Here is a 19,302-nt window from a genome sequence, read left to right as displayed (position 1 = left end):
CTCCTCCTGCGCGGGCAGGCAGGAGAACAACACAGCCCTGCTTGGCTCCAGTGGCCAGAGCTGAGCTGATGTGTGGGCTCCACGAGCCCTTTGCACCCTGTGTGCATGCACTTGGCAGCGTTGGCTGGCCTGGCGCAGCAGGTTCTATTGACCCTCTGTGCTCTGCCCCTGCCCAGCACACACACATGTCCCAGGCAACAGAAAAGGATGCAACACTGCTGCAAACAAGAAGTCTCCTGAGCTGCAATTTACACTGCCTATGGATGAAAACACAACCTAGTAGCATATAACTTAGTAAGCTAGACAAATCCTCTCTTCCAGGCAGGCCTGAATTCTTGCCACCTTGTGATTTGGTTATGAATTTCTTAATATTTGCAGGGGTGGTATGAAGGGTTATATTTTAGGTTTTAACAGTAGGTCACTCCTTCTCATTGTATAGTTGAGAAATGCTGTAATAAATTAATCAAGTATGTCACACCAACTCAAAATTCAGAAGAAAAAGACTATCATGAGAATGTCCAAGATTTTACGGTGTATACATCAGTCACATAGGTCCTCTCTATGTGTAAACCACTATGCAAAGTCTAAGCTGAATGTATGAAATGCAGACAGGGTGGAGCAGGCATGTCACAGGGAAAAGGTTGGAGCAATCCTACCAGGAATCTATTCAGAACAGGGCTACAATGTTCAGGTTCACTGGCAATACTGAGTATAGGCATGGTCCTCAAGGCACACTGCTCTTGTGAACCCCTCAATACCGTCTGCCCTGGGGCTGGGAGTGACAGGTGAGGAAGGCGAGCAGGAGGAGGGTGCTGTCCTAAGAGGGCTCCCATTCCTTTGCCTTCAGAGCTGGGGAAACAGAGGCAGTCCTGTTGGCTCCCTGTCTTTGTCCCATCCACACAGTGGGACGGTTCCCTTTACAGCATGAAAGGACTAGCAAGGGAGGGAAGCTGAGCAGCAGCAGCCGTTGCCAGAGAGACTGACCTCTGTCCCATCACCAGGAACTTGGAGCCACCTTCATTGTTGGAAATAGACCCATGCCCCTCACAAAAGCACTTGCTTCCAAGTGCCCCCACTCTCATAGGGAGAATTTCGTGAGTGCACCACCTCTCAGCTTTAAAAGCTGGTGGAGGGCCACGGCTGCTTGTCCATTCTTGGACTCCTGCTGCTGTTCTCGAACTCCCTAACCACGTATGTACCTGTAACCTGACCTGTATCATTGTAAGCCCTTGAATAAAGCTTTCTTACTTGCACATAACAGCCTCTGTCATAGCATTTGAGATGGGAGCCCTGACAACTGACAACTCAAGTTCCTCTAACATCACCCAGGCTTGTGTGAATGGAAGATCTTGAGAATCAGGCTACAAATTGGGCTGTCACATACAGACTCTCATGCGAAAATTCATTAAATTGAAATTGGTGTCATTCCTGGGAATACTATACTCAGATAGCTCAATGTACAATCTCCCTCGTTCATGCTCTAATCTTAAGCTTATTGGATGCCTAAGTTCTGGAATATCCAATTGGTATTCTTTTCTATGTTAGGAATATTCTAAATGTGCAAAGATGATTCTCAATTTGAGCACAGACTGTTCTCTGCTTCTAAAAACAGGCATGATATTGTTTTGATGATGCTGGTCGGACCACATGGGAGTTTTGGTAAACTGAAGGGCAGCACAGAAATATTTTAAACTAGCAGCTGTGTACACAGGATTGTTCAGGAATGTTAAGAACCCCCAACATCAGTCCATTTTTGAAGGTTCAGGCTGCCATCTTGAATTCAAAATGGCATCCAATTGTATCCAAACATAGAAAAGAAACCCCTGCTCCTTGATCTCAGGAACAAGCAGGCGAAATTTGGTTACAATATCTTAAGAGGTGTCCAAATGCATAGAGAACAAACAACTTTCCAAAATAGATTTTGAGCAATAAATATAAAAGGAGCTTGCCTTAAAGCAGTGGTCTTTTGCAAATTTCCTGTTTTAAAGCTGGTTAAAGGTGTGCTTTCACAGGCAGGGGGAAAGTGTTAACTTGCCAAGTGAAAACACACACACACACACACACGGCATTCTCTTTTGTGGCATTAAGTTTATGGAATATGCTTCCAAGTGATGTTTGCTTAGCTCAATCTTTTCCAGGAAGCAAAGGACATCAATTTTATTAGCATTCCTTTCGATAGCTGTTGGTGGATTAATTGTAACTCCTGGTCATTGTTTTAAATATTGTTCCCTTTTATGCTGAATTGGTTCATAGCTGCTGTGTTTTAGCCTTTCAGTATTTTAATGACGATATGATTTCAAATAGAAAAGTGAATATAAATGTAATGAAGGTGGGGAGATGAATGAATTAAAAAAAAGGCATTTGTAACTTTCATATAAGGAAAACATGAGATATGGTTACAACAGATCTCTCCAACAGATATTAGAGTGCAGAATATATACAACATACTATTAGAAACATCTCTTTTTTAAAAGGCTTCTAAAGTAAACGCTGATATGTCTGCTCTGAAGCAGCCTTTTTCAACCTGGTACCCTCTGGATATTTTGGGTTACAACTGGGGCTCAAGGGAGTTGTCCAAAACATGCAGAGGGTGCCAGGTTGAAGGTTATTCTAAAGCTTCCACTGATGCCAGAAACCAGAGACACAAGGTAAAACATGAAAACTAACTGGTTAAGTGCACACAAAGAACAACAGATGCCTAGCCTACTTTGGATGTTTTACATAGAGTAAAATGTTCTCAAACTCTGTGGAATTAGTCACATAGGGAAAGGAATTACCTAGTTCTTTTTCTCTCTCTCTCATTTTGGCAGCTTAATTGAACTTTTTCTGAAAACATTGCCTTTCACAAACTCTCAAGCCAAAGGGAAAATAATAGAGAGCACTTTAGGTCTTTCCATTATCCACTTCAAAAGCTTTTTATTTTTCTAAAAAAACATTTTCTTTTAGACTCTTTATGCACGAAAGCTGTATAGTGTGCTTGGCTCAGGGCCTTAAGCTTATTTGAGTTCCATTTTTGCCAGTGACATATGTGAAAAGCTGTTAATAGTGATTCATCATGTTTTCCGTTCAAATTTTTTATGGTTATAAGAGAGGTTCTGGAAGAGTGAATTAGTGGCTTGTTCAGACATGGGGAAATAGAAAACTTACCTGACTAGACCTGACTAATCAACTTGCCTCAGCTAGAAATTTCAGCGGCTTTCCCAATACACGGGCTAAATGCATATCTTCAAACAAAATTGCAAGCAGCAGAGCTCAAGGCACACTTGTCTTCTGAGATCCAGAGTCTAGCAGTGTGCGCAAACCCTACTGCCAACAACAGCACGTCACTACGTTAGCGGTAAAGGAGTAACAACATAGCTCGGGGGGGGGGGGAATCCAAAAAGTATGAAATGCACTGAAAGGTCTTTAATTTCAAATGGAACTTAGGCAGAACTGCATGCACGCCAGGAGGCAAAGGTGGGATTCCAAGTCTCACTAGAGGTAGAGTCAAGGCTGACAGTTGGTGGGAGATTCCTTCCCCTTTCAGCTGGCCACCACCACCTGATCTATCAGTCAGTGCTGACTATACCTCCAGGAGGAGTTGACCCTTTCCTGCATGCTACACTTCTTCAATGACCAAGAAGTAAGTTGTCTTTGCTGCCATCAACGCTATATGGTAGGGTCAATTCTGTGTTCTCACTTGCGTTCAGTTGTTACTACCCTGAGACTTACACCAGGTTTTACTCCAGCTGTCCTCCTGCCTGTTTCATTGCCCAGAGCTCCCCCAGAAAAACAAAATTGCCATTTGGACTCCACAATGCCTGGCAGCAATCATTTAAGAGCAGTCATGTGTGTGGCTCGTTCTATCTCACCACTCCACTGTGAGATCAGGGCCTCGACAGCAGGCCAGTCACACTAACCAGAAACCACCTCACAGCATTCAGAAGTCAATGAGAGTTTAAAATGCTTAACTTTAGGTGGATCATAACCAACTGGTATTCAACTTAATGACAGTACATTTTTATCATCAATTACTTGCAGGAAAGACCCATTTATCTCAGCACAACTTACAGTTGAGAAACTATGCAGAGGATGGCAGGCCTCATATAAACCGAGGAGGAACAGATGGCACTCAGTACTTAACTTTTAAAATCGTACAATACGTCATCTTTCAGCTGATGTACTTGAAGTTGTTGGGTTTTGTTTTTTGTTTTTTGAAAGCTACTAATAACTCTTAATGGCAAAATGTTCTGGCAGGGCTTTAGGCTTCTCTTATTAATTGCACACTGATGTCATCAGGAGGAGTGCCTGAAAACTAGGACTTAAAGCTTTTCCTTAAAATAAACCTCTCTCTCGCTTACTATGAAACAGCAAAAATGTGATCAAAGTGGTACTGGCTAGGAATTTACATGGCATTTCAATGTGAGTGCTCAGTCAAGAGCAAACATTAGAGTGTCCTCCTCTTGCTCCTGCATAAAAAAACACCACAATCCGATAGGGAAGGGGGAAAGTGAGCAGAATTAGTTGAGGATGAAAATACTAAATCTTCAACTCTCAGACAGACATTGATAAGGATAAGCAGGCAGTCTGATATAGCTGTGGTCAAAGAGGGCTTATTGATTGAAACTGAAGTCCTACCTGCAGGACCAGCTAGCCTTAAACATAAATTGTATCCTGCACAATACACTCTGGCACCCACTCATTCAAAAAACCAGATGTATTCTCTTGCACTGGCCTCCCTACAGCTCAAGGGCCAGGATAAATAGTGGGAAGTTCTGGCTCCATTACAACTTCTTCAGTGCTTCACAGTGGCTCTGCAAGGCACCACTGCATTGTATTATTACAGAATAGGGTCCTTCTGGGCATAGCTGTCAACTTTCGGATTTGAAAATAAGGGATCAGAAGCCTCGAAAATAAGGGATCAGCAGCCTCACCTGTCCTGGGCACAGTCTACGGGATATCTAACAATCCAGGATAGCAGCGGAAAACGGTGCTGAAATAAGGGAATTTCCCGCAAAAAAAAGGGAAGGTTGACAGCTATGCTTCTGGGAGTTAAGAGAAGATAAGTATATATAGAAATCCAAAGTCTTACCATCCCTTATAATGCCAGAGATTATATCTGGTATTTTCTAGCTGCTTATTACAATTCAGTTATTTATTTTACTAGAAGCATTCCACTGCCCCTCCATCAAAAATGTTCCCAGAGCAACTTACATAAGAGCAATTAAAACAATAATAGATACAAGAAAGATACAGCCCACAAGTTAACACATGACATAAAAGGGGAAATGTATGGGGACGGAGGAGGAAAAACAAGCAATCTCATGCACCAATCCATAAAATTACAAAGTCCTTATTAATGACTGACTTAAACAGAAAGTTTGGGTAGGGGAGGCAGTTGACTCTGAGCAGAGCCAATGGAGAGGCCCCTGTTGTCCCATCCCTCCCTCTACAGCAGAGCCATCAAAGTACATGGAACTATTATGGTTTTGCCACTCTGGAAAGACAGAGACCAGGGTAAAAACAGAAAAATATGAACAGGTTTAGTTACCCAACATATAACAACAACAACAACAACAACAACAATAATAATGTTATTATTTGTACCCCGCCAACAACAACAACAACAACAACAACAATAATAAGTTATTATTTGTACCCCGCCCATCTGGTTGGGCCTCCCCAGCCACTCTGGGCGGCTTCCAACAAAGATTAAAAATACATTAAAATGTCACACATTAAAAACTTCCCTGAACAGGGCAACAGATATAGTTGCCCACATTTTGGCTTCATTTATAAAGTGAGGATCAAAAGGTTAGTATAAAATTATTAACAGCGGCAATGAAAAGCTCATCAGTCATGAATATAGTCATGTTCAGATCTTATCTGCAATATTCAGATCTTCAAAAATCTGTACACTTACATCAAGCCAAACCTTTAATATGAAAATGTAAACTCAGGAGGGTATAAATTTTATCTTTCTTAACTTTTAAAAAGTCTATCCTAGGTTTTTGGCAGCAGACAAGGAGGGGAAAAAACATTTTAGAACTCCTACTTACTTTCTGGCTTTGAATCTACTGCTGCATGACGCATATCCTTTAGCTGGAGTTGGACTCTTTGCAGCCTCTGCTCTGCATGAAAAAGCTTAGAAAATATGCACAGGTCTATTAATAAACTTAATCTTTGGAAACGTACACAAAAATACACAATAACAATTTGCAAAAAGGGAGGAAACATCTATGCAAACCCTACTGAATAGGCTGGGAATGCACACAATATACCCCTTCCCTCAGCCTTTAAAAGGAAGTAATTAGAAAGCATTATGATGGCAGATCTGGCAAGACAGTGCTACAACCAGCTGTACCATTGAGCAGGAATTGCTTGGTGGGCCTGGTAAACCTTTGGCCCACATTGGCCAAGAATGCAGCTAGAAATGTCTATTGGAAAGGTCAACAGATGACTACATCACCATCAGATGAATGTATCATGTTCCAATTATCACTGCACCAAAGAGTTAAATTTTGAAGACCATTTTAGAAACTTGTCCATCTAGCCCAGCATCCTGTTTTCAAACTATGCCCAGCTAGATACCTCTGGAAGTTCACAAGCAGTGACATCAAAGCAACAATCTTCCCTGATTTTTGTCCCCAGCATTTGGTATCCAGAAGCATACATGGATTTACAGCCATGACACCCCCAATTTCTCCATAATCTAAATAGAAATTCATACAAAGACTAGATTTTAAACTTCTGTAAACGAGGAGTGTCATCATCCAATGACAATATTGGCATTTTTTAAAAAAAGCCAAATGCAATTTTATTTACAAAAATTAGTAGGTTTTATTTTATTGGGGAAAAAACACCCTTAATTTAAGTGGCATGCTTTTGCACAGATACCTGATTTTTCTGTTCTTGCTTCTGCTGGGAGAGAGATTCCTCTCTCTCCTTCTCCACTCGAAGCTGCCTTGCCATTTCAAGCATCCGCTGATGATTCTGCACTGTCTCCACCTACGGTAAACGGATAAGCAAAGCAAGTTAACTGCTACATAGCTGAGAAATCAATTAGGGTGATCAGGTGTCTCACAGATTCACACCACACTTCCTCCCCATACGCAACACTTCTTGGAGCTCACACTGAAGTGTTGGACTCAAGGCCTTTAAAAAATTTGGACTGCTGCCTGAGGGGAAGATTCTCTTTCCTCCCTTAGCCATTTGATTCCTTCCCAAGGCGTGCAAGATGTTAGTCTTAATCCTTGTTTGCATTCCCCAGTCCAACTTGCAAGCCAAGGATGATGACATCCAAATGCCACAGCTCTGCTTCTCTCACTTACCCGCTTCTTAAGACGCTCTACTCTCTTCATCAGCTGATCCTTCTCCTCTTCCATAGCAGTGATATCCTAGAAAGCGTCAACACAGAAAAAATATGACACACACACCAGAATCAGTTATTTTTCTACACACCTGGAACTAAGAGAAGACTCTGTCATAATATTCATGTAACTGAATACTTATGCTCAGGATTTTAATTACATTACCTCTTAGTTTTGTACAGGTTAATCAAAGTCAAATCAACATATTCAAAGAGGTACTCTTCAGATCCTATAGAATTTGTTAGTGCTTCAAAGAAGAAAAAAGATCAAACTGCCTCAAGTCATTCAACACAAAGAATCTCAATACCCTTAAAAAAAATAAATGCTTTGAACATAAGGTGACTAGGTCTCTTTGGATGCTTTTTTGGTTAGCTACATTTTATTTATTAATCAATGTATATAAAGGTACCCCTGCCCGTACGGGCCAGTCTTGACAGACTCTAGGGTTGTGCACCCATCTCACTTAAGAGGCCAGGGGCCAGCGCTGTCCGGAGACGCTTCCGGGTCACGTGGCCAGCGTGACAAAGCTGCATCTGGCGAGCCAGCGCAGCACACGGAAACGCCGTTTACCTTCCCGCCAGTAAGCGGTCCCTATTTATCTACTTGCACCCGGGGGTGCTTTCAAACTGCTAGGCTGGCAGGCGCTGGCACCGAGCAACGGGAGCGCACCCCACCGCAGGGATTCGAACCACCGACCTTTCGATCGGCAAGCCCTAGGCGCTGAGGGTTTTACCCAAAGCGCCACCCGCGTCCCTTATCAATGTATATATTGCCTTTCAAATGATGTTTTTCAAGAGCATTTACAGGGGGTTAGATTAGGCTAGCTTAGCAGTTTCGGTGAAAAGTAGTTGAACCTCTTGAATGAGCTACCTGTGACAGGGAAGACTTAAGAAATGCTCTTAGTAGTAAGCACTAATGGGAGAAAGACAAGTGACAACTGCTGTATCAGCTATATTTTACTGAGTCTCACTCTTATTACCTGCTTTGAGAGACAGCCACAAAATAGTCAAGAAGAAAAAATCAGTCACCCTCTTCTGCAGGCAGCAACATTTGTAGACATGCTTGTAAGGCTAAATTATGCATTTATTTTATTTAGAAAATGTATAATAGGCCATTTAATCAAAATAATTGCCAATAATACCCAGATAAAATAAACAAAATTCAAAAACAAAGGCTAAGTTATGTGTATGGATAGGCTTTTGTAACAAAGCAAAACAAAGTTTTCATCAGGTGTTTAAATAATATAGTGAGTGTGTCTGCCTAATGGTAACAAACAGGGAATTCCAAAGCACAGGGTGCCATGCTAAAAGATCAATACAATCAATTTAATCAAAATAGTGGCTGGTACAATAGTTGATCTAAAAATCAAAAGCACAGCTAAAAATATACAGTATCTGCAATATCTCTCTCTTTTTTACCCTTCGTATTTCTGCAGTTGAGAAACCAGATGTCTTCAGGTGTTCACATTCTTTATGAAGGTTTTTGAATGCTTCCATCAGCTCTTCATACTGCAAAAAGAGTAAACTTCTAAAACAAATGATATGACTCAGGGTTTGCCAAGCTGTTTGGACCAGTGGACACATATACAGTTCTGAGAGAATACTAGGGAGAACATAGTATAACACAAAATTAGAGGGACAACTGCTCTGAACAACAGAAGTCCGCTATGTCCTGATTGTGGAAATCACACAATACTGATTATACAAACATACTCTCTGATAATGTTGCTGTCTAATAACAACAGGGAGCATTCCTCAGTACCAGGAAAAATACACAAGGTGACCACATCACACGCTCATTCACAGATATCTCCTAGAAGGTAACTGCACATTTTGCCCCATAAAATTCTTTCTAGGAAGACTAGGATTGATGTTAACAGTGCAGTGTCAAGAGTTCATTTAATCATAACAGGAGTTGCTAACCCAGGGCCTGCTAAGGTTTTTATTGGTGCCCCTGGGCAGATTCCCCAGACTGAGCTTTTATTGAAAAAATGAAATAAGGTACATTCACATGATCAAAACTGTGAGCAAAGGGTCCTTCCTCTAACTTCAGGTGAGCAGACCAGTGGGCAGGTCATAACCATCAGAATTAATGTAGCTTAATTCTGGGCCCAGAAACTGTGTGTAAGCCATGTTTGTTCTGTATGTAAGAAACTCTAGCAGAAAATGAAGACACACACAGACACACACAATATTTGTAATGATATGTAGCTTAAATAATTTATCTCAGGTCATAACATAAAATATTACACAAATAAATAACCAAATATTATCAGCAAAATCTCTTCATTTTTAGCAGCGTTTAAAAAAATCTCACGTATTGTTTTAAGTGTGGTGTATTATTATAGTTTCTATTTTGGAGAAGCCAGGGGAGTATTGGAAACATTTTACATAATGGAAACTGTGGAGCTGTATCTTTATACAAATTAGGAGTGGCACACACTGAATAAATATACAAGCTGCATTCCCTGCTCTAAAGGCAGTGTTTGCTTAGTTTTAATTATACAATTGGATATTATCAATGGGGGAAAATGTTTGCTTTAACTTCCATGCAAGGCAAGAGCAATTTTTCCTGCTTTACCTGGTATGCGCACAGACTTGAGGAAACACCAAAGCCGTGCACTATTTCTGCTGCCATTTTCCAAACTTTCTACCCAGAAACACACTATACAGGTGAAGCTTCAGTGATCTGGGGACAACCAAAGCTCACTGACCCCTCTTGAGAGCAGCAAATGCATCAGGTAGCATTTGGGGGTGGAAGGCAGCATCCCATGAGAGAGGCTTACTAGTTGCTCTCTCATCCAAGCAGATGCCTCTGAGCACTTGATAATTAAACAATTCCAGATTATATACAGGTTATCCTGGCTTTCTGTATTTGACCAGCCTTAAAGGCTTTCATTAATATGCTTTTTGCATGATTCTCCCAGTGCATATAAGGTTTATACCCATTGAAGGAAACCTGCCACGGTTTTAACCAACATTATTACAGAAATACAATCTGGATAAGAAATGTGTTGCAAATGCTACCTGTCTATTGGTATCTGACACAACATCATCTTGAAGGAACTCTGCTGGCACGTCTACTTTGATTAGGAACCGTGCAAGATAGGCTCTTTTCTTCAGCTCATTTGTCCGTTGAAGCAGCCAGTGCAAGACCGGATGAATGACAGGCTTACTTCCAATGACTAAACCCTGGCGGAACGTACTCCTGAATCATAACAATAACAGTGACATCAAGCTCTACTGAGAGAAAAGAAGTCTGAAGCAAACATAAGCAGCAGCCCCCCACCCCACCCTTGAGTGCTTAGTAGAAGATGAAGAATTAATATTAACATTTACTTGGCTCTTTTTATAATGTTCAAAGCATTTTACAACCTGCAAATGTAGGCAAATAAAAAACAGCAACAGCACTGGAAACAAAAGAATCCTGCCCCCCCCCAAAAAGATAAACCACATTAAAAAGTAGCAGCATCAATGTGATAATATTCCACAGCTGCAACCGAAAGGCAAAAATTGACCAAGTCTTGTCACCATAACCCAAAAGACCCTGAGTCCACAGTCTTGTCACCATAACCCAAAAGACCCTGAGTCATATGCTCACCTATCTTGCCTAAGTAATTGGGGAGGGGGATATAAAACAGTTCCTCATTTGTTTACCTAAGAAAGCAGGTGGGTACTTCAGGTATTCTGCCCCCCAATCATTTAAGACTTCAGAAGGTCAAAACAAGCATTTGGACGACAGTGCTTGCCTCTGTGGGCCTTTTACATGGCTGATGTCACTTCTCCCCAGCCCCTCATCTCAGCTGGAGCTTTTGAACCCAGCTGTGAATGGACGTGGGTACCACGTCACTTCCAGACCAGCTGTGTTTACTTTTGCCAGGCATGCAACAGAGTCACCAGAGCGCTGTGGCTCCTGACATTCAATTTAAAGGTTGTGTTTGTGAGAGATAAGCTGAAAGACAGTGGTTTCCCTACAGCCATTGAGTACCCTGCATAGTCAAGGGACAGTGTAGATCACAGATCTTTCTCTTAACTGAATCATTCCCAAGCTGTGAGGGAAACAAAAAAAGGCCTAAGTCCCAAGTACACCAGAAGGCAGAATGTGATCATCTGCTAGATCTCAGAGCAATTTGCAACAGATTGGGAGTCAGAAACTCATGCCAATAATTTAACAAAGCAGCGCAAAATGACTCACCCCACTGCCCTAAATTATATTGCTTGAATTAAGAAAGCTTGCGATAGCCAGAAGTGTGCTTTTGTGTGAAAGGAGCATGAACTCAGTTCTGGTACTGAAAACATGTTCCTAAGCTCAGAATGTGCTCAGAAGAAGCCAGTGCTTCAGTACTAACTGTGAATCTGAGGCATCTGAATATAGACTGCATTTTTAATCAAGGCTTATATTGGCTTATATCTTGATCAGGTTCCTAAATTAAATGGGCTTAGATTTTCAAATGTTTCATGCCAGGCAGACCAGCTGCTTAAGAAAACACTGGCAATGTTTTCCTCCTAGACAAGGGGGCCCCTTGATTTATAGCAGAAAACAATTCTCAAAGTCGTAAAAGCTGGAATTACAGGGTGAAGAGCAAGGTTACATAGACCCAACATAATTAGGAATGGGTAAATAGTAAAATAAAACCGTTAAACTTGAGCCACAGGACAAAAGGCCAAGAGCACATGGAAAAGAAAGCAACTGGCTGGAGAAGGGGGGGAGTGTAAACAGGGGAAGAGGCTTCTTTTGAAACTGCTTTTTTTACTGAGTTCCCTTTTCTACTTTACAAAGACCTTATTCCTTTTAAGAGGCTACCTGTGTTGTGTATTAAGTGTATTGGCATAGATGTAATTATGCAAAGGATTTAACAAATGCTAGATTCTTATTTCATATAGTTGTAAGAGTTGTATTTTGAAATTAAGTCAGCCACCAGTCTAGCCCCCCTGCCAGACAAGAGACGCCATCCAAGCAGTCCTGATATATTAGTTGTCAGACATTTGTTTAGAAACCTTCAAATGAAGGAGATCTTTCAATGTTGATGTGAAACTCAAGATCCTTGACATATGTTTAAGATAAAAATTTAAGATTAACCATTTGTTTTAGAAGGCAATAGGGCAAGGAGGGCAAGAGGTGAGCTGGTAATTAAGATTTCTTGTTGAGACACATGTAAGATATATTACTGCTTATTTGTCATTTATAGATGTAACAATATATAGCTCTTTGTGTTCCATATAAGGACAGGAGGATATGGGTGTATCTTTTAAGATTGGTTATAGCAAACAACCAATAGAAATTTCAACCAGGCTGATTGAACAGAGGCAGCCACAGGAGGAGCAAAGGGGGCTGGATTAAGGGAATATAAATGCTGGCCATAATGGCAGGAGGCCAGGCCAGAGCTTGGTAACCATATACCACTGTGCCTCTCATTTATTTGTCTGACAAATAAATTATTATTTTAATTTCTCTGTTGCTGCGTTGAATATTTCATTCCAGCTAAGCGTTAACCACAAGCAGGGTGCTACAAATCTTCCCCACCTGACTCTAGTAGTTGCTAGATCTTAGGCTTCCAGTAAAAGACAAAATAGATCCAACAAGCCTGAACTCTAGTCATCCTTGAAATACATGCCCATGGTTGTGGCTGCCTACTGTGTCTCTGCATGAGTCACTGCTCTGGATAATTCAATCACTGTGAGAGCAAAGATGCAATAGAATTTTCTGCCTTTAAAGCAGGCTGATGCCTCTCTGCACAAGTTGCTGCTCTGGGCTGGCCTCCTTCCATTAAAGAGTCATGCTAAAGCAGTGACTCAGCAGACACACAGAAGTGTGGCCTTTCTCTATGAGAGCACATAGGAAGCTAACTTACATTAGGCCCTGTTATTCATCCACCTTGCCCAGTACTGTCTATTCTAACAGGCAGTGGCTTTCTCAGGAGAAGATTGAAACTGAAATTGAAATACTTTATTGTCACTTGCACAACTTGTATACAGTGAGATTAAACGAGCACCCACCACTCAGCTCCCTTAGTCTTAATTCCCCTCGTTTACTGACGCACACCCACCAAACCCGAAAGTCAGTTGCCCTGTTGTTATCTTTTCATTCAGCAGCCTAACAGCCCATGGACAGAAGCTGTTCTTTACCCTGTTGGTGTGACTAATCATGCTGCTATACCTTCTGCCTGAGGGCAGGAGATCAAGAAAGTGCCGGCCAGGCTGTGAATCATCCCTGAGAATTTTCCTCATGCTATCTGATGATACCAGGAGCTGAACCTAAGGTCTTCTGCATGTAACTAATGTGCTCCAGCACTGTTAACAGGTATAAGTGTTTAGGGCATCCTTGTTTTTAATTCAGAAAAGGAGTGTGCCTCATTAATCAGAAATTTGAGAAATTATGTCTGACTGCAATCCTAAATCACATTTGTTTGTTTCTTCAAATCAATTTATATACAGTCGTACCTTGGTTCGCCTTGAGACTCAAATGTTTTGGCTTCCGAATGCCTCAAACCCAGAAGTGAGTGTTCCAGTTTGTGAAAGTTCTTTGGAACCCGAACGTCCAACGTGGTTTCCACAGCTTCCGATTGAGTGCAGGAAGTTCCTGCAGCCAATCGGAAGCCGCACCTTGGTTTACAAATGTTTTCGGAAGTCAAACGGACTTCCGGAACGGATTCCGTTCGAGAAACTAGGTACGACTGTACTACTATTTATTTGGAACCACAAAGTAGTTCACATTTAAAATATACAACAAACCAAAAGTATATAACATGAAACACAAAGTATATAACAGCAAAATAAAACCATAAAATCACTGAAAACCTTACAACAGCAGGAAGTTAAAATTTCCGTAGACTGTACTTATGAGATCAAATCCAGCTAAACAATCCTCAAGCAAAAAAAAAATCTCATTCAAGAATTGGAGAAACTGAAGCAATTATGAAGACTTAGGAACCTCCAGAGAAAGGGTGAGAGGACACCTTTACAAGGTCACTGTTCCTTGGGCTGGGATGTGGGTGGCACTGTGGGTGGCACCACCAAGCCTCGTTGGCTTGCCAATCTTAAGGTTGGCAGTTTGAATCTGTACAACGGGGTGAGCTCCCTTTGCTCTGTCCCAGCTCCTGGCAACCTAGCATACCAGTGTGAGTAGATGCATAGGTTTCCATGCGTTCTGACACTTGTCATGGTGTTCTGTGCACCAGAAGTGGTTTAGTCATACTGGCCACAGGACCTACAAAGCAAACTTTGAGAAGATGAACACTGTACCACATAGTCGAATTCGACTGGGCCGTCCAGGGGTCCTTTACCCTGTTCCTTGGGCGTTGTCCATCAACATAAGAGGTGCTCTGTCAAGTATACGGGCCCTGAGCCATTAGCGTTTTATAAGTCAATGACAAGACCTTAAACTGGGCCCAGGAGTTAATAACTCAGCCAGGGCAGAACAAAACTCTGAATTGGCATATCACTCTGCAACCAAGTAGCAGCATTCTACAGTAACTGTAAGTTCCAAACTATCTTCAATGCAAGCTCTTGGAAGCATGCACCACTGACCATCGCAAGACTTAATTCAGAGTAAAATGCTTAGACGTGGGCTTTTAACCTTCTATAATACTGCTCCTTTACCTTTACCTTTAGTACTGCTCAAATAAAATCTGCAATTACACAACAGTGGTAAGAACAAACCTCCACAAATTTTCTTAACCAGAACGATAAACTTTTTAGTTTATAGATTTCAAAATTTGCAGAATTTCAAATTTTATTAAACCGTGAAAAGGAAATAAGAATACCAGGGAAGGATTCATTTATTAAATTTTATATTTTGCTCTCCAATCCATTAGCAGGGCAGCTTAAGTAAAAATAAAACACACACACACACAAACTAGAAAGAGCAATTTCATAAAAGCAGGATAAAAATAAAATGGATAATAAGGAAAGAGGTGCATAAGAACGTGTAGTAAAGAGTAAGTATTATGGGTTGGTCTGCGGCATGTTCAGGGAAACTGCAGGCCACTTGAGGTCAAGCCTTTCCAACTCTTCCGTCTGGCCTCTTCTAGGCTCCTATTAATTTGGCCCAGCTTGCTTCTGACCCTATCCCAAGTCCATTTCTGCCTTGATTACTTCTCCCATCTTAGTCCATTCCACACAAAGTCACACGCACATCACCTCAGCCACCACCCACCTTCTCTGAAAAAATTCTACATTTCCTGCAAAGCAGCTTTGTTTCTGTGCTACCAGTGTTTAGTCCTTACTGCCCCCTTCTCAAAGCCCTATCCTCCTCCATCACCTTTGCCTGTCATGGGACACATACAATCAAGCTCTGAGCGGCAGCCACCAAATTGTAATCTAAATGCATCGTAGTCACATCCATGAGTGTTGGGACCTGCTTTTTGTATCAAATGGCCACACCATGAATGAGTCTGATATTGTCGTTCCCCTGGAATCATACAAATGTGAAAAGAAGGCCTCTGCACCAGATCCATCATCTGACAGGCTGCCAAAGGCAAGCCATTTGTCCCACACATAGATGTAAGCTGGCATTTAGTAAGATTATACTAGGGAGCACTATATTTTCCTTGCTCATTTGAATCTGCATTTTCTATTTTAGAATGTAAACCTACAGGATAGGGGACCTGACACACAATAAACATTAATGCAATAGCACCCTCTAGTGCCCAGTAGCAGGAAAAGACACTACTGAATAAACAAGGAATACAGCAACAAAAAGCAAGTTACAACATATCACAAATATTTGAAAGGCAACTAGACATATTTTCTCATAGATGTGTATAAGCTTGCAGCCTCTGGAAGGTTAACAGAAAGCACACCTTCAGGGACTCCACATTCAGTGTGGACTACTCTAAATTCAACTTTATACCTAACTTTTAAGCAATTGACAGTACTCCCTGAAACACATTCACTCTTAAAGTGGAGATGTCTCAAGGATTGGATGATAAGAAATACATTTAGTACAAATAGGCAACCAAATCAGAGCTATAAGGCATGACATCTAGGTTAACAATAAGATGCTCCTGTAAGTGACAAGATGAACTGATTGTATGTTAATTCTATGTCTTTTTACAGGTTCAGATAGCTTCAACAGTGGCTGTACTGTACAACTATCAACAGGACATAAATACTTACAAGTCACTGGTGCCTCCTGGAGGTTTATATTTAAGAATGCCAAGAAGGCTCAACATCCGTTTAGCCGTCTGCTCTGGAAGCTCTTCTCTAATGTCAACAACTTGCTGAAAATTTTTAAAATAACCAAGGCATAATAAACAAGACAAGCTTCATTTCACAAGTAAAGCAAAGAAGAATGGATTTTAATTAACGATTAGTGAACTGTTGAAACTCCTAAGTGAGGTGTTGCACATATAACTAGGCAGCTTTCATCCAGGCCATTATCATCTTCCATGCCATGAACCTTTGCAACTCAATTCCCCCTCCCCAAGTTTCAGGCAGGCAGGCTGGCTCTGACCTTTTCATTTTTTATGTGCCCAGAGTGTTTATCCATTAATTTGTGGCTGCATACATTTTTAAAAGGTAAGCATTTCAATGCAATGTTGTTCTGGAAGCTATTGGGGGATCTTGGTGATATCATGGGGGACTGGTCAGTCACGCCTAGAAACAGAAGGCAGGTCAAATCAGAGCGCCATATCCAGCAACAAGATGTAGTGGTGGCCACCAACCTGGATGGCTCTTCAAGGGGATTAGACAAATTCATGGAGGATAAAGCTATAATGATACCTATATTACTTCTAGTATCAGAGGTGGTGTGCCTCCAAGCATCAGTTGCAGGAGAACACAAGAGAGAAACAGCTAGTGTACCCAAGTTCTGTTTGGGGGCTTTCTATAGGAATCTGTTTGCCACTAAGTGAAAAGAATGCTGGAATAAACAGGCCATTGGCAATCAAATCTGTTTAATAAGCTGAAACAGGAAAAGTGCCCCTTCGCTCTTCCCTTCTTGGTGTGCTACAGTAAGCCAGGAAGTCTTCAGTTAACTGTAGTTTCCCATTCTTGGAAACTATGATTAGCAATTTCAGAATAGGTCATGATCTTAAACCACAGTCTGAAGTTGGTTCAAGATCCTGGTTTGTTCTGAATCTGGGGTAGTATTCAACCAAGTTTACTCTTGGTTGAGTAAACCCATTGAAATTAATGAAGATGACTAAGTTAGGTCCAAAAACTTAGTGCCGTCTATTGCACTGGCGAGAGAATTAGCAGCTGCAGATAGTTTGCTACCCCATCCTTGGGAGAAAGAACGCTCAGCATCGCTAGTTGCCTTGGAATTGCAGAGCCAATGGGAAACACACTTTGTCTGGCCCCTTCCACCAGCCTGGCAACTTAAGATACATGTATTATTATAATTTACTGAAAGCCACCTTGAGGATCGTTAGATATAAAGGCGGGATATAAACCTTTGAGACAAATTAATAATCAGCAAGTTTCTTGACACCTGTAGTTCAACATCTTAATTTTCCATCCTTACCTTTGGGTCAATCTCTCCCAGAACATCATTTAGCAGCTGTAACAGCTGCATTGACTCCAATGAGTCAAATGTGATTAAATTGAAGTTCTTCTTAAAGGGCTCCTTGTTGAGCTTCTCAACAATAAATTTTAGCTGGTCACTCATAGTGGCACTCTTGTAGCTATCTGCAGAAGAGACGAAGCAGCCTCATGAAACTTGCATAAAAAAAATCACTGCAAAAACATTTTTAAAAAATTAAAACCTCAGACGGGTGGTTGTGGGGGTGTTGAATTCTGCTTCTGTTGTAGGTTTGACAGATGAAATATTTGGTGTTGCAGCAGCCTACCTCTAGAGAGAAAGATGAACAAAAAAACTGCCCTGATGCAAATGCATTAAGAAAAACACCTTCTTCCCACTTTTAGCTCTCCTGGCCCCGGAGACTTTTCCCCACACCAAACCCCCTTCTCTGGAGGGCCTGCCCCTCACATTCTGGCTGGGATGTGCCCATGAACACTGGTGAAGCCACTTCACCACTTCTATTCGAGAGTGGTGCACACACATGGAAATCAGCCTACTATACCAAGGGAAAATTCACATTCACGTTGCAGGGAGTCCCCTTCACCCGCCCACGGGGGAAAGGCCCAACTCTGCTGCAGCCTGTTTGTTATGCAGACCTCTCTTCCTCTCCCTTTCTTGGCAAAGTGTTGGCTGCAAGCTCCGTCTCTCCACGTTTCTTCTGCAGCACTGAGCTTTCAAAAGGGAGTAAAACGGTGACAGATCCCATCTCCTGGGGCCAGAGGCAGGAACCGCGCCCCGACCCCTTCCTCAAGGGGGAGATTCGCCCCGCCAGATGCCAGAGCGATCCCCCCAAGTCACCCCTTTCCCCTAAACTGGGGCAAGCGCGGGTTGCCATGGCAACCCCTGCCTCGTTTCCTCCGGGTCCTCCCCCCTCCCTTCTCCAAAGGGATTAGCCAGTCTTTCCCCACACCGCTCTTTTCTCCCACAAACACCCCCACGTTACCTCAACCCTTCGCCCGAAACGCCCCCTCTAAATGGCCACCTCTTCCCCGCCTCTTCGTGCCGGGGCTCTTGGTAACGGTTGCTAGGGTACCGTTGCTGCCGAGGAGGAGGAGGAGGAGGAGGCAGTTCCGCTCACGTGACCAAAATGGCGGCAGCGTGGACGGAAAAGAACCGAGGTGCCTTCGGCGGGAAGACACGCCCCCAACGCCGAGGGCAAAGAGGCGGGGGCTGCGGCGGAGGAGGCGGGAAGCGGGAGAAAGAGATTACTGTAGTATCTCCCGGATGGCTGGCGCTCAGTCTGCGCCGCTGAGGGCGGGGGGGCGGGCTGCTGCACGATAAATGCCGCCCCATAATAATAATAATAGTAATAAATAATGGGGAAGGAGCGGGGTGGGTGTTATTTATTGCTTCGAGCTATAAATCTCAAGGCGGTTTACAGCAAATGTCACAGTCAAAATAGAATTGGTAGGAACACCACTTCTGCTTAGCA

The 19,302-nt window shown here is 42.2% G+C and overlaps 1 protein-coding gene across 2 annotated transcripts in view; it reads right to left on the bottom strand.

Annotated features, from left to right (window-relative positions):
• IFT81 (intraflagellar transport 81) overlaps positions 1-18,977 on the bottom strand; it is a 55,550-nt gene extending 36,573 nt beyond the window's left edge. Inside the window, exons 1-8 of one of the 2 annotated variants that reach the window (XM_081174462.1) lie at positions 18,814-18,977; positions 17,814-17,977; positions 16,466-16,569; positions 10,376-10,556; positions 8,768-8,857; positions 7,311-7,376; positions 6,877-6,987; positions 6,039-6,123 (exon numbers count right to left, since the gene is read on the bottom strand). In XM_081174462.1, the coding sequence (XP_081030588.1) occupies positions 6,039-6,123; positions 6,877-6,987; positions 7,311-7,376; positions 8,768-8,857; positions 10,376-10,556; positions 16,466-16,569; positions 17,814-17,957 (781 nt within the window). In that variant the 5' untranslated portion in view covers positions 17,958-17,977; positions 18,814-18,977. Of the gene's footprint in view, positions 1-6,038; positions 6,124-6,876; positions 6,988-7,310; positions 7,377-8,767; positions 8,858-10,375; positions 10,557-16,465; positions 16,570-17,813; positions 17,978-18,466; positions 18,723-18,813 lie in introns of those variants that run through there. The other variant, XM_081174463.1, reaches the window with a different exon arrangement.
• Positions 18,978-19,302: the final 325 nt, after the last annotated feature.

The sequence above is a fragment of the Podarcis bocagei genome (assembly GCF_964188305.1).
Source record: "Podarcis bocagei genome assembly, chromosome: 16".
In the NCBI taxonomy this organism is placed as follows: domain Eukaryota; kingdom Metazoa; phylum Chordata; class Lepidosauria; order Squamata; family Lacertidae; genus Podarcis; species Podarcis bocagei.
The sequence above is the reverse complement of the archived record's forward strand: the minus strand, read 5'-3'. Positions and strand labels throughout refer to the sequence as shown.